At 36.2% G+C, this 16,028-nt stretch overlaps 1 protein-coding gene across 31 annotated transcripts in view; it reads right to left on the bottom strand.

Annotated features, from left to right (window-relative positions):
- daam1b (dishevelled associated activator of morphogenesis 1b) overlaps positions 1-16,028 on the bottom strand; it is a 180,091-nt gene that overhangs the window by 64,312 nt on the left and 99,751 nt on the right. For all 31 annotated transcript variants that reach the window (XR_012395605.1, XR_012395602.1, XR_012395596.1 and 28 more), the window contains 2 exons: positions 3,923-3,994; positions 734-828 (listed from right to left, as the gene is read on the bottom strand). Coding sequence is in view for 5 of the 31 variants with exons in the window: in XM_073932725.1 (XP_073788826.1) it covers positions 734-828; positions 3,923-3,994 (167 nt within the window). In the remaining 26 variants the exon portion in view is untranslated. The remainder of the gene's footprint in view (positions 1-733; positions 829-3,922; positions 3,995-16,028) is intronic.

Below are 16,028 nucleotides of genomic sequence, written 5' to 3' on the forward strand. Positions count from 1 at the left end.
AAAATACACTCATATAATGTTTTATATTCATGTTTTAAGGTTTTGAGGACTTCATATTTAATGAAGACAGAGTATGTTAACCTATTTGTGTTGCCTAATTCTACAAAAACCTGAATTCACAATTAGCTCAACTTACATTACTGAAAGAAAGTCAATCATGCAGTCCAGCTTTCTAAATGAAAGAGCTATTAAATAACTGGTAAACTCATCGTGTCACTACATAAGCCATTTAGACTTCTATTTGAGGAAATTAAATATGTTACTTAAATAGGAAAGTTCACCTAAAAATTACCATTTGCTTACTACTTATTCACCCTCAAATGGTACATTCTAAACTTTTATACATTTCTTTCTTTTGTTAAATATTAACAAAACATCGGTAAAACAAACATTGAAGAAAAGCAGTCATTGACAAAAATACTATGGAGGTCAATGGCAGTTTTTTCCAAAGTTCTTCAGTATATCTTTCTTTTTGTTCAACAGAAAAGAGAAGCTCAAACAGGTTTGAAACAAGTGGAAGATGAGTATATGATAACAGAATTTTCAGTTTTGTGTAAACTACGCATTTAATTGTGAGTTTGTCAAAAGTTTTTTGGCAATCCAGCATTTCCTCATATAAATAGACAGGGCTTTGTCTTGTATCCCTGATATATATGCTTGAGGGTGTTGCAAACATGGCTGCCAAGTAAACAGGATTTCCTTGAAAGAGTGTTTGTTGTAACAGTATACAGACCTCATGGGTTGTGTTCGCAGTGCCGTTTTAAGGCTTTCAATGGTCTTGTTGCGTTCCTCCTCTTCTTCCTTCTCCAAGGCCAACAGAGTCTTCCTCTGTAAAATATAATGACATGTCATACTTACAAACTGACAACCGAGGACTAGACACAAAACCAAAACTTTCTTTTTTTGTGCTATTGGCTTAAAGAACACCACATTTTTTGTAAACAGGCTCATTTTACAACTCCCTAAGTGGTAAACAGTTGAGTTTTACAATTTTTGAATCCATTCAGCTGATATCAACGTCAGTCTAGAGTTTAGCTAAGGTTAGCTTAACATAAATTCTTAAATCAGATTCGACAATAAGCATCTATAGAAAAATGACAAACGAGTATTGACAATTTTCCTATTTAAAGCTTGACTATAGGGTGTACGGGGAGCTAATGTTTCTACCCATAAAGATAAACTTCCTGTGAAGGGGTAATGTGACTTTTTTCCATTTTATACTATTCCTTTTCTAGCATCGATGTTGTAATGTAATTACAATACAATCAGTTAAATAAACTTTGGCATTCATTTAGTTGCTCAAGCATAAAACGAGACAAAAAGCCCTTTACTCGCATGCGCCCGTCAGAATCAACTGGTTAGCACAGAAGCTCCATTGAATATACTGGGGTAAAAAAAACAATCATATTTCAAAGACATGGTGGGGTAAAATGTAATTTAATGCAGTGTTTCTTGTACAATCTAAGACCCACTTTATATCGGATATCACTCAGCCAGTGGACATGGCTGATTTTTAAAGAAAACAGACCTTGAACAATTTTGCAATGGCATACAGTTCACCAGAAGCGCTTAACCCAAGTTACTGGCTATTTTCTAAGCCAGGGGTTTTAAACTCCATTTATGGCCCAACCTCGCCCACCCTTCGACCCCCAACTGACGTCAAAAAATAACAAAACATATTTTTTTGAAACACTATCATTGTGGTTTTGACCCACCATCTATTGGACGTTTAAAGTACTGCACTATGTACTGTATTACAGTTTAACTTTAGTTTTTTCTCAGTGTGCGGTCAAGAGTAACGCACGTGCACATTATTTCTGGGGCTGATTTAAATGTTGAAATAAATGTGCATATGTGCTCTATTTTTACTAAAACTCTATTTATGTAAACATTCAATGGTCGTTTGATTATTATCAGTTTTACACCACCACATTAAATAGATTTTATTCATTTGCGTATTGAGATTTCTATGAAAACTATGTTAATTTTACTGTTAAAGTAAATGTGAATATATACATACTTTTCCCCTCTCTGTTGTAGTTTTACAAAAATGAAAGATACTAAGAAGAACAATTGCCAGTAAAGTCAGTAAAGTTACCCGAACTGTTTCTGCTGTTCTTACTCGATATGTTAAACTTTTGCTTAAGCTACAATTGGTTGGGACAGAATAATTATTATTCATATCATTACTATGAATATTTCCCAAATGTATCCTTATAGTAGTAACTAATGTAAAAATTTCAAAGGTACACTGACTCACTCATTCTGGTCATGCCCTAAAATTAGTTCATTTTGGCAGAACGTTTTTAATATATATATCCTAATTCTGAGGTGTCTCCAAAAGTATCCAATTTTGGCTCTGGTGACAGATCAGGCACAGGCAGTATCTTTGTGTATGATATTAGCAAAAAAAAAAATTTCAGATCATGTGCCTGTCTTGAAACCTGAATTAGGAGCTTATGTTATGTGTTGCCCATGGAAGAAATTAGGTATGGGATGGCAAACAAACTAAACAGATTTTTTAAAATCTGGAACCCAATTATGTTTTATATCAGTAACACTGACTTGTAACTCATACTAGGTGGAATTGGTGTGGCATCTGTAAATTGTTATTATTGTTTTTTAATATCTTTAATTCAATTTTGTCTCTTATGCTTTCTGCATGATATTGTATTATGTTGTGTCCGACTGTTTGCGTATTGTAAAATGGCCTTTTTACTCCTTTTTTTCCTGAAGTTTGTTCTGTTTACAGTATGTTATTGTTTATTTTCTTATGCTAAAAACAATAAAAATGATTAAAAAAACTCATTATTATGACTATTTAAATGAGAAAATGCTAATTTAAACATCCAGAGATATATTTCAGCAGTTGTGTGAAACAAAAAACATGATGATATGTTGATTTGTGAGAGGTACAGTACACATTCACATGCTTGAAACATCAACATCATGTCTGTTGTTCTAAGATGCATCAATTAAATCACTTTTTTTCTTGTGCTTGATTGTTTAAATGGCTCTCCTATGTAAAGTCATTGACTGAAATGGGCCCCCACCAATTTGAGTTTGAGACCCCTGTTCTAAGCCGATATGGCTAGAAATTATATACTCTTATTCTGCCATAATAATCAAGAAACTTTGCTCCCTTACCATGGCTGCAGCAGGTGCAATGATATTACGCAGCATCAAAAATGTCTTCATGGTTGTAGTTCCTTGCCAATCCTATTCAATGAAATATGCTAAGCTAAGCTAAGCTAAAAGTGTTCCCACCAGACCCAGATGTTGGCTGAATGGATGGAACCAACAATAAACTTGGATAATTTAGGAGTGTAATAGAATGTTACTGTAATACAATGTTTCTAAATAACAAAATATTAAATCAATTAATCAATGAACCATAGATTAAAGGGAGAGTTCACAAAAAAAGTACATTTTACTCATACTCAGGTGGTTCCAATGTGATTTTTTTTATTTTCTTCTGACAAAAAAAACATTATAAAGAAAGTTGCTAACCAAACTTGTGATGGTGCACTTTGATTCTGAAGTCAATTGATAGCAGAGTCTGGTTACCAACATTCTTCCAAATATCTTCTTTTGTTTAACAAAATAACAGTCTCTTGGGGTTTTTTGGGGTGGGAGTGTGCTCTTTAAATAAACTAAAAAAACATTTTGCTGCCTGTTCAAACTACTTATTTAAAAGTTTTTTGGGGGATTTTATGTTTAATCCACTAAAAAAGTTTGTAAAAACGATTAAGTTAACTTAATCGATTTGTGTTAGTATAACATGAAGGAATTGTGTGGAACCCAACATTTTTTACAGTGTAGTATTTGCAACAATTTAAAAATCAAAACAGGTCAAACTGAACAAGCTCATGGTCCAGGTGTTAAAGGATAAAGAAAATGTTTTCAAAAGTGTCATACTTACAGCTGCCATTGAATTAAGCTGGTCGATGTAGAACTCCGGCCAGCTAGTAGCACCTTTATTCTCCTCTTGTTCCTAAAAAGAAACGTAAAGTGTATGCGATTAAAAAAATAAAGAATAACACACCTAAATAATATCTTTGTTTTTATTTCTTTGGATTGAACACTGGTCTAAAAATGTCAGCATGAGAAGACTGAAAAACAAATATAAACATGGCTCTTGTTTTCATTTCAGTCACACGCCATTAATCCACGCGGCCCACATGAGACGCGTTCACACTGATCTGAGAGCAAACAACACCAACATGGCGCTGGGAATAGAGGAATGTGAAACAACATATCAGGACTGAGCAGGGAAAGAAAGTGTGGTTTCGGAATGTTATTAGTAATGACATAATTTGGACGCTTCGATGGGAATGAAACTTTCCCAACTCAACAGCGATGAAAAATGATCATTATCTTGAAAATGATCTTATTTTGATACCGACCAGTTGTGTGAAACCAAATATTCAGCTGACTGAAGTGTGAATTGGCTTATCTGAAAGGCATTTATTTATTCTGTTGCTGCTTTTGCTTTCAGATTATTCTCATATTTTTTTAGAAGCTGGGATTTTTACATTTGTATATACTATAATAGAAATATGATATATGGCCATATATTAAATATCCGTATAGTAATAAAAAATAAATTGAATTGAATATATACATGTATGTATGTATTTGAACATATTTGTACATATTTCATGCTTCCAATTGTAAAAAAAAAAATGTGTAAATAGCATTTTTGCAGAATTTTGAAATATAAATTGGATATATTTTATACAGTTCATACAGGTCCATAAATATTTGGACAACACAATTCTAACATTTTTGGCTCTCACAAACACAATGAAACGAACAAGATGTGCTTTAACTGCAGACTGTCAGCTTTAATTTTAGGGTATTTACATTCAAATCAGGCGAGCGCTGTAGGAATTACAACAGTTTGCATATGTGCCTCCCACTTGTTAAGGGTCCAAAAGTAATTGGACAGAATAATAATCACAAATCAAACTTTCGCTTTTTAATACTTGGTTGCAAATACCTTGCAAGTTGTAATTCCTACAGTGTTCACCTGATTTGGATGTAAATACCCTCAAATTAAAGCTGACAGTCAGCAGTTAAAGCACATCCCGTTCAATTCATTTCAAATCCAGTGTGTTGGTGTATAGAGCCAAAAATGTAGTGTCGATGACCAAATATTTATGGACCTAACTGTATGCCTGAAATACAAACATACACTTGTGTCATACATGTAACCTGCATTTAGTGCGATTAGTTTCTGCATCAAATTAAATTTACTAAATAAGTTTATATACATAGAAATCACATTAAATGCAAGCAATTTGTCTTTTTTAAAATGTCAAATAAATAAAATGTCAAAATATGAGTGAAATAATGTCCCACAGTCATTAATGAATGTAATGTACTGAACGGATAAATAGATGGATGGACGTATAGATGGATGGATAGCCCGCTCATGGGTTTACAATTAAGACAGTCCAAAGTAATAAATTCAACACCAATTGGTAGGTCTATTGTGATTAAAAAAAAAATCACCATTTCCCCTGGTATTTCCCACTATTTTCCTGCATTTCCCGCCATTTTCAGTAGAGCACTGTTGAGGAGCTTCTAAAAAAACAGCTGATTGGCCATTCCATTGACTGGCTGTTCCATTCCATCACTGTTCCAATGATCATTGTTTGACGCTTGATTACTGGAGCCAATCACAGTCATATCTGTTGAGAATGTGAACACAATGGCAAGTGGCACAGGCTGGTATAATCAGATTTTTAAAAAACTTTCAGATTCAGAAACTTATTGGTTAAGTAGTTTATACACCTCTATTAGGTTAGATTTAGGTCATGATGTTGGTTGACCAAATTTCAATGTCTAACCAGCATCAAAGGACGTTATTTTGATGTCCAATAACAACATAAAATGACATTGATGATTGGTTAATTTTAGGTTGTGTTGGAAAGTGATTAGAACCCAACATCGAGGCAACACCTTAAATAAATGTCATGCTGATGTCAAATACTGACAATATTCATCAAGTATGGCAAACAAAATCCAACATCTGATATACATCATAGTGGTAACGTCCACACAATGTCAATCTGTAACATTATTAGACATAGATACTTGGTTGTTTTTAGGTTGGATGTTGGAAAGTGACCAAAATCGTTGGGTTCTGACGTCAACCCAATTTTCATTTCTATCCAAAATGCAACGTCCCTATGACATTGGGCTACAACTTCAATCTGACTTCATGTTGACACCCTGTGTTTGCTGGATAATTATAATGGGCCTCAAAAATCAAACTAATTCAATGTAATACAAGTTAACACTGTTTAAAACTTAAGATTATTGATTCCCTTCCAAAGCATCTGTACAATGGTTTCCATGTTTTTACATAATGTTGTGTGCATCAAAAGTATATTAAATGCGAATGAAATAACCAAAACAGATTGAATATGCAATCATTTTTACCCTGCATTCATTCCCTAAAGAACATTGCCTCCCCCAACACACTTCACCCAAACATACGACTCCGAAAAAGCAGATCTGAACAGAACATCACGCTCAAAGCCCTGTCAGAAATAGCACACGCTTTAAGTAGGCCAGGAGAGATTCACAGACACTAGAGAAACAACACGAGCCAATACCGCATAAGCACAGCTCTGAAAGACTGAAAATGCAGAAGACGAGAAGGAAAAAAGGGAGCTACGCAGGGAGCAATGAATCAAAAAATGACTGGTACTTGTGAAGTGCGACAACTTCCTTTTCAAAACAAGCACAGTCTGCCCGCTCGGCCACTAATAAGGAGTTTAATTGTAGCTTATGTTCACCGAACACACAGGAAAGGGAAAAAATCTGGCATAGCAATGAGCTCCTTGCAGCAACTGTGTGGGATGCTCGAGCCGTTGGGAAACGATGGCATCTCACAAATGGGCATCTGTTGGGATGAGTGGGGAGTTTTGGACGGTGTCCTGGAGAGCCGTGATCTTCCACCGGCCTGCATATTTCAGCTCAAATCCCCACTCGCCATTTGGCCTTAATGAGCAAAGCACTAATGTGGATCTCTGGCAGGACTCTTTTTCTCAGGCTGCGGATGGAAGGACGTCTCTTTTCCCATGAACGCTTCATTCTCAGACAAACATGTCATTGAGTGACTGAGGTTGGTTCGGAGAGGCTCTTTCTAGGAATCAGCGCTTCAGGGTATTCATTTGAGATAATTAAGAGTTTCAGAAAATCAGGAATTAGCAGGAAAATGAATCAGTCTAAAAAAGTCTGCACATATCACATAACTGACCAAAAATATCAACAAAATGAGTGATGTCAGCTCACTCAACTAATATGACAAAATATACTTTAATAAAAAAAATTATTTAAAAAGTTTTTATATCAGACTCTTATTACTAACTTTATTATGCCGTTTAGGAAAACTAAATTTGCTGTAAGGTGTCATAACACAGGCGAAGTTCCATGTACACATTACCAAATTATTATCATAAAACATACAATAAATACATTTTTCAACATAGGCTTATTCTGAAAACAGCCCTATAAACATGTCTGGAGACCGCAAATTATGTAGCCAGCTACGTATGGCTGCATTTCATTTTTAAAATGAATGCTACGTGGCGGTATGATGCCATACTTTTTCGTGCTTACCAGCTGACAGCTTACCTCCTTATGAACAAATGTTTATGTATTGTTTTATGTTTTTCTGAGACCATGCTCATTCTGATTACGTACCCCTATATACATTTCTGGAGAGAGCAAAATACGTCCCAGGAGCTACGTTTTTTAAAGCAAGTCTGCCAGAGGGCGTTGTGTACGCTTTTCCAGATCTCAAATTTCTCTTGCGAGTCCGATTCGCCCCTGCTGTTCTCACGTTAATCCACTAGAGGCCTTTGATTGATTTCTTACCCCATTTTCAGATTTTACCACATTCTCACCCTGTTATTTACCTGTTTATTTGATTTTTTAGCTTGTTTTTGTTTTACCTGCTTTCAAGGATTGTTCTTCACCAGACTCGAACCCTGTTGTCACAGTAACTCCACTCTGCGTCTCAAGTCCGCCTACGTACATGTCAAGCTACTGGACAAACTGGTAACAGCGGAAAAGCTGTCAATAAGGAGGTAAGTGGTCAGATGATATGCAAGAAAAGGAACGGCATCATACTGCCTAGATAAAATGCAGCCATACGTAGCTCTGGCTATATAATTCACGATCTCCAGAAATGTATATAGGGGTACGTTTTCAGAAAAAGCCTATGTTGGTTTCTCTTGAAATTTTCTGCTTATTAAAAATGTATTTAATATTTCCCCCAACATATTTATTATTTTGAACTTTGATCTTAACTTTTTTTTAGTTCCAGCTTTGGCTTTGGTGCTAATTAAAGAAGTGTATTTGCACAAATACATTATTGCAAAGCATCCTATAGAAAATATCAATTTAATATCTTGCATAGACCAATCATTTTGCTTCGCAAGTCCTCAATGAATTGTCAGAGGCCACAGGCGAAAAAAAAAATGTTGCTTTGCCTGTATTTCATTCATTCATTTTCCTTCGGCTTTTCATTCATTTATTTTCCTTAGTTGCTTTATTTATCAGGGGTCGCCACAGACGGAATGAACTGCCAAATTATCCAGCAGCTAATCGCTGTTAGTTATGACATTCTGTTCCCTGAGACATGCATTTCTAAAGGCCCCATATGTATGTTTTACACAGCAAATGCCCTTCCATCTGCAACCCAGTACTGGCAAACACCCATTCATTCTCACATTTACACACACACATACACTACAGCCAATTTAGCTTATTCAATTCACCTATACCGCATGTCTTTGGACTGTGGGGGAAACTGGAGCACCCGGAGGAAACCAAAACAAACACGCGGAGAACAAATGCAAACCCCACATGTCATCTAGCCTAGCCAGGACTCGAACCAGCGACCTTTTTGCTGTGAGGCGAAAGTGCTAACCACTGAGTCACCGTGCCACCCACTTTGCCTGTATTTGTAGTTATTTATTTTATTTTGTAACTCTCTGTATGTTGCCATAGACGTGAAAAACATATAGACATTTGTATAAAATCTAAAAAAATTTTTTTCCTTTTTCATTATTCAGATTAAATTTTTGCACTAGCAGCAGTCAGTGATGACTACTGCTCTCCAGGTCTAATCTTTCACATCTGTCAGACAGCAGCGGGTCAGAGACTCGCTCTGCTCATTTAAACCCACTTGTCTAAGTATCTGTTGGCTCAGCGCCCAAGAAACTCTGGCAAAAAGCTTGATAGCTCCTGACCTTAATAAAAAAGCACAGCCTTTTCTTCTTATACTGTATGAATACACTGAATGCATCAGCAAAAAAAAAAAAAAAAAAAAACAAGCGTAAGATTACCACGGCACCTGATTATTTGGCAGAAATCAGAACGCTCTTATTACAGATGTTTAGTTTTCCACAATGGGGATAATTGAGGTGGATCAGATTAATATCCACACTGACTGTCGATATTCGTCCTTCGCCAGGAGCAGGACAGCTGATACTGCAGTCATGAGCCAGGAGAGCTGCACACCTGAGTGCATTGAGAGATTGAGATCAGGGCACAGGTGAACAATCCCTGAGCTCAGCACTGCGTACAGCGAAAAAAGTCAGCAGAACAGTTTGAGAATCTTAAAATAGTCCTCGCCCTTCACAGGGGTTATAGGAGCTCTATAAAGTCCAGTTAACATTCCAGGCACCAGAGAGACAAAAAGTGTCTTTCATGACTCAAAAGGTCCATCTTATACTCACATACAACATTTTTAGAGTTAAAAATGGCCATATTGAGTATTGAAGGATCTCCCATTCTTGGCTTATTATTATTATCATTTACATTATCGATGCTGTAAAAGGTCCCTTATGAAACTGAAAATAGTGTTATCAATCTTTTATCTGAAGATTTTAGTGGCTGAACAACACTTCTGTGAAGATATCACCCATTTGTAGCAACAACATCTAACGTTACATCGGCTTTGCGTGAAGCTAAAACAGATGTTTTAAAACAGACCATTACCTGTCTAAGCGAAATCCTTCAGCCATTGTCATCCTTTCTCCAGCGTGCAAAGGTAACTCCAATATTGATTCAGGAACTAAATTAAACCATCAGTACAAACGGCTGTGCAGTTGTTCAAATCTGCATTTGCTGACAGACAGTTTGGGCTACTTATCGGAATTATGAGAGATGTCGGTCGGACTCTATTTAATTGGATGAACATTTTTAAGTTTTATGCCTTGCCCAAAATATTAAAATACATATAAATATATTTAGATCATTTACTTTAATCATTACTATTAGACTGTGAAGAGACTTTCAACCAGCAAAACAAAAAATGCTTCTGAAGACAATCACCTACTGCAACTTTGGATTTGCTCTAACTAAATCAGTTGGATGATTTACTGATTCAAGGGCTCTAGTCTGAGCAAGTCTCTAGTTCATTATCCACTGATTCAAATGATTTGGTCAGAGTGAGTCTCTAGCTAATTACTAACCAAGCTATTGGCAATCAACGTTTTCTTTAAGGGGGATGAGCTATTCTATGTCCTACCCTATGAAAAAAAAAACACATTTCAAAGCACATCACGGGTACTTTAATAAAGCTTTATGTATCATAATTTGGTTTTTTGATCTTGACCTGGACTTTTGAATTACACAAACTATTTGTTGTGAAATGCCCAACTTCAAACGGCTGCTGTTTCATCTGGAATATAAGTTTGCTTTCTTTTCAAAAAGGGTTTTTACTGCCCCATCCGGCAATAATGGCCTCTTTGCAGAGCCTGCGTTTGTGTGACAGGTCCATAAAACATCAGATCATAAACTGCAGTACAATGTGCACTTTTATCTAACCAGATCAAAGAAAATGTGAATCTTCATGATGACACCTTCTATCTTAAAATAACAATGGATAAAGTGAATACAGGAGAGTTGGGGGTGTTGGGGGTGGGATGGTGTTGATGTGGGTGTAAAGCTTCAGGTTAACACTGTCTGGTCAAGTGATAAACTCTTTTATTTCTGTTTTGTTCTGCAGTATGAAAAAGAGACAGACCGTCGTTTATGACTCACCTTGTTGAGGTCATTGTTAAACCTGTGATCAGATTGCAACCGGTTTAGCAGCTCTGAATGATAAGGATCGATCAGTGCTCTGAAGTCTCATCTTAAAGTAGTGTAAACATGCGACTCCACTATTAGTTTTACACAAATGTCTCCAGAACATGCCTTTTAGTCTAATTATTTGTATAAATATTTACAGAATTATTACCACTAAATGTTAGCACTCAAAAGTGTGGTGTTAGTAATTTTTTGAAACAGTACTTTTATTTTTGTCATAAAATAATTAAAAGCGATAATAAAAACTACTGTGCTAAAAGATTTCTATTTCAAGTAAGCCATGTTTTACTGTATTATTTGTTCTAGATAGAAAAACTTTAAAGGTTACTTTCCTTTTTTTGTGTGTGTTGAGCATCATTTAAGACAACATTTGCACCTGTGAGCTTTAATTGTGGGGAAAATTGATCATTTGGAGCTTTTGTCAGCTAATTACACCTTCCGGGTTTAAAATCATTTTTAGGGTGGGATCAAAATTAGAAGATCAAAATTCCCCAGGAATTCATTTTTTCAAATGATGATGAAGAACATATGCATTCTATATTTTTAATCAAGATAAACACATTAAAATAAATGGGCATCACAGTGGCGTAGTGGGTAGCACAATCGCCTCACAGCAATTGCTGGTTCGAGCCCCGGCTGGGTCGGTAGGCATTTCTGTGTGGAGTTTGCATGTGCTCCCCGTGTTCTAAATTGTCCGTATTGTATGTGTGTGAATGCAAGAGTGTGTGTTTCCTAGTGTTAGGTTGCAGCTGGAAGGGCATCCGCTGTGTAAAACATATGCTGGATAAATTGGTAGTTCATTCCGCTGTGGCGACCTCTGATTAATAATGGAACTAAGTCGAAAAGAAAATGAACCAATTAAATTAAAATAAATAAGCAAACTTCCTAAATAATTCATGAAATATTCTGTTAATATATATTTTTATTGTTATTATTCCCATTGTTGTTCTAATTAAATAACAGTTCAATTAACATTAACGTAATTTTTTTAAACTTTATTTTTAGTTAACCGATTCACACTAGGATACACAAGTTTTCAAAAGAGAATGAAAATATAACTTGCACAGTATGGAGTAGCATTTAAAAGCACTTGAGCTACTCCAAAACAGTGAAAACACTCTTATCATGAGTTGTTTATGTGAAAAACAATATCACGTTCTCACAATTTATTTAAAAAAGAAAAGTTATGAACCAACTAGCGAGTAACAGTATTTCATATAATTTGCAACTCCAAGTTTTACTGTCATTTCTGTGCTTGGAGAGCATTTTAGGCCTTCCATCTGCTTTTTACTGACACATGGAATAAAAAAGGCAATGAAAGAGAAGTTGAAGGCTACAACCCGCCAGCTTCCCAGGGTTGACAGACCCATCAAAAGCCTCCCAGTCCTTGCAGATAACATAATCTGCACCTGCAAATGGGGGCCTTCCTGTTTGTTTTGGACCAACCACTGCTTCCCTTATCCTTTCACCCTCCTCTCCCAGATTCAAGCCCTGGGGAAGAGCGCCAAGCCCCTGTTTTACTAGTCCCAGGACGGGCACTGTGCTGAGTCTGCAGAGCTACAGGCGTCTCAAGACAGACAAACTCTTCCTTAATCTCATCCATCCGCTCGCCGTCTTAAATCTTCTTCATTGGTTCCATGTGTTGAATCGTGGAGCTTGACCTCCTGATGCAAGTAGAGCGAAATTAAAAGTGGCTGAAAGACACTTATCAAAACACAGAAACAGCATCCCGATCTGCTCTGATGCGCTTCCAGAAACCGGGATCAGGTCAGAAAGCAGGTCATTTACGAAACATTTACAAAAATCCACTAAAACGAGTCAGTTTCTAGCGCCCTACTTCGCGTCATGCCCTCTTTCAGCTCAGTGTCCCTTGACAATGAGTAAATGGGTCTGTAATTGGGACACAGCATATATGTGGCTATATGAGAAAAGATATCACGGCCAGACAGATGGTCGACCTGTAACCAATACCAGCCTTTGAAGCATTATAACTCGTCATAGATAAAGAAATCCCAGTAGGGTGCTTTATTTTAATGCATTACAATACGGTATATGAAGCATGTGGAGATTCCTTTACTTTTAATGTGCTGAAGCTGGAATAATAATAAAAAAATCTATATATTATATTTCTAGACAACCTAAGAGGTCATAAAGAGTCCAGAATATAGTTGAACCTTGTCCGATTAGCATGCACAGTATCTCCTTACTTATTATACACAATGTAATTAAACATATATATCAAATTTTTAAAAAAATGCTGTTACACTGCCAAGCGATGTTCAGTGTTTCACTCTACATCCAGCCATAAACACTGCATGGTGTGCAGTAGCATTCACACTGGATACACAAAAAAACTCATTCATTTCAATGGCTTGTGCCATGCAAGGGTGTTTTGTTACTGCAACGGCCAAAGCTAAAAGCAGCAGAGCAGATTATGAAAGTTCAAAACAGTCACTATTCTGCTATGTGGATATTCTGCTCATGTACATGCATACTTATCTATGTATGCACTACATATGATCACCAGAACAATACACTTGTTCCTGGTGTCGCTGCTAAACTAATGCTTCTTGACATATTTACTGTCAATATAATTTTACTGTCAATAAAATGTGGTTACTATAATGGTTTGTGTGGAGTTTTTGTAAATCAATATATTTTAAGTTATTGAGTTCAATTTAAAGTTTCAAAATAACTACATATTATTTGATAAAATTATAAACAACTATTACAAAGTATCATTTCAGTTTCAGTTTTTGGACAAGCACATCTATAAGTTTCAGTTTTGTCCCTGAATTTTTATTTCTGTGCATCCCTAAACAAGCTAATTTTACAAGTTAAGTTTTTAGCACTTTTTTTTTCTTACCAATTTTAGCTTAGCTCAATATAATCATTTAATCAGATTAAACCATTAGCATCTTGCTCACAATTTCAAAAGAAAATTTTGAATAGTTTACGTATATAAAGCTTGACTAATCTGTATTAGTCAATGCGCTGTGTACTGAGACTGACAGAAATTTAAAAGTTGATATTTTCTAAGTCAATATGGCTATGAACTATACTCCCATTCCGGTGTAACAAGTGAGGAAATTTGCTGCTGTACAATATTCCATTGCTAGGTAACTTTGTAACAGTTACACATAATATTATTGTGCTTTTGGCAGCCACGGTTAATTTTAAGTGACTTGAAATATGAGCCAAAAACAATTATAGTGTTCCTTTGGGAAAAGTTTTCTTGCAGTCTTTAGATGATCTGAACCAATGTTTGTAAAAATCGGACAAACCACTGAGCATGTTTGAAAAAAGCTAATTTTTCTGAAAGCTTAAAACGGCGGGATACATTTTTTTGGTGGGAAATGACAACTTAGGCAACGAGTTCCAGTATTAAATCAAGTAAATGTTCATTCATTCATTCATTTTCTTTTCAACTAAGTCCCTTTATTAATCAGGGGTCACCAATTAACCGCCAACTTATCCAGCATTTGTTTTACAAAGCAGATGCCCTTCCAACCGCAACCTATACAATCTCATTGACACACATACACTACGGACACTTTTATCTTACCCAATTCACATATTCATCTTATTCTCCGTGTACAAGCGGGCGCAGCTATTTGAATCTTTTTGGCTGGAGACTTCCGGTCTAATTCACTTCCATTCATTTTTAGACGTTAAAAACAGCTTGTTATGCTGCTTGATGTTGCAAACTTATATTTTCCTATTTTATGATTCTGCTTTGTCTGTATAATCATGAACACACTTGTTTGTATAGCAGTAGTTTGACCATTTTCTGATGATTTTTATACCAAGTAATTTCTTCCATAGGCGGCTGATCGTAACTTCTAAAACAATCGCAAAAACGAGAGCACTTCCACATTGAAGAATGAGATCAATAGCGCATGTCTATGGACTTGTGGGGGAAACCAGAGCACCCAAAGAAAATCCACGCGAACACAGGGAGAACATGCAAACTCCACACAGAAATGCCAGCTGGCCCACCTGGGGCTTGAACCAGCAACCTTCTCACTGTGAGGTGATCGTACTACTCACTGCACCACCATAATGCTCTAGTAGGGCTGTCAAAATTAATTGTTTCTTCAATGCACCGAAATGCAGATGCAAATAATTTGGTATCGGTTCAGTAATAATCATAACCGGTTATTATGTACAGAATCATTTATCACAAATGTGTTATATGGTGGTAGCTTTATAGTGGTAGTCTTTCACTGACAGGGAAGTACATCAGAACCCAGCTAGGAAAAAATGAAAGCTGTAAACTTTCTCTTACTCTCTGTGTCCCCTTCAACCGAGGTAACTTTTTAATCTCCTCTCTCGGCTGGTACAACAATAACGTTACTTGTGGATCTAGCATGTCTGCAGAGTGAGTTGTCTATCGCCCTCTATGATGGATCAGCTGAGCGCAGCAGCTGTTTAACATCAGTTTAGCACCAGAGCCGTGCTGACTTAGAACCAATCACAGCTTTTTCTGTAAAACGACTGATCAATCACAGGCGTTTAAAAAAACTCGGTCGACAATGTTCAAAAAGCAAGTGGGATAATATTTACGTTGTTTATTTGCTATGAATGCTCATGTTGTTCTGTGCATGTGCTCTCATGAATGTCTTTTTTGAGCAGGTAAAATTAAAGGTACAGTACATATACGGTATCTACCCTCTTGTTTTAAAGGACAAAATTGCATTACAAATAATATATAAATATGTTAAGAAATTATAAACTTTAATACAAGAGTTATTGTGTTGCTAGGTAAAATATATAATCGTGTTTGGAAAGCATCGACAATGCACTGGAATGCACCGAGATATCAAATTGAACCGAATCAATGGCATGATAATCGTAACCGAACCGAACCGCAACACCGGTGTAGGTTCACACTCCTAAAATCCATTAAACAA

The sequence above is a fragment of the Danio rerio genome, chromosome 20, assembly GCF_049306965.1.
Source record: "Danio rerio strain Tuebingen ecotype United States chromosome 20, GRCz12tu, whole genome shotgun sequence".
In the NCBI taxonomy this organism is placed as follows: domain Eukaryota; kingdom Metazoa; phylum Chordata; class Actinopteri; order Cypriniformes; family Danionidae; genus Danio; species Danio rerio.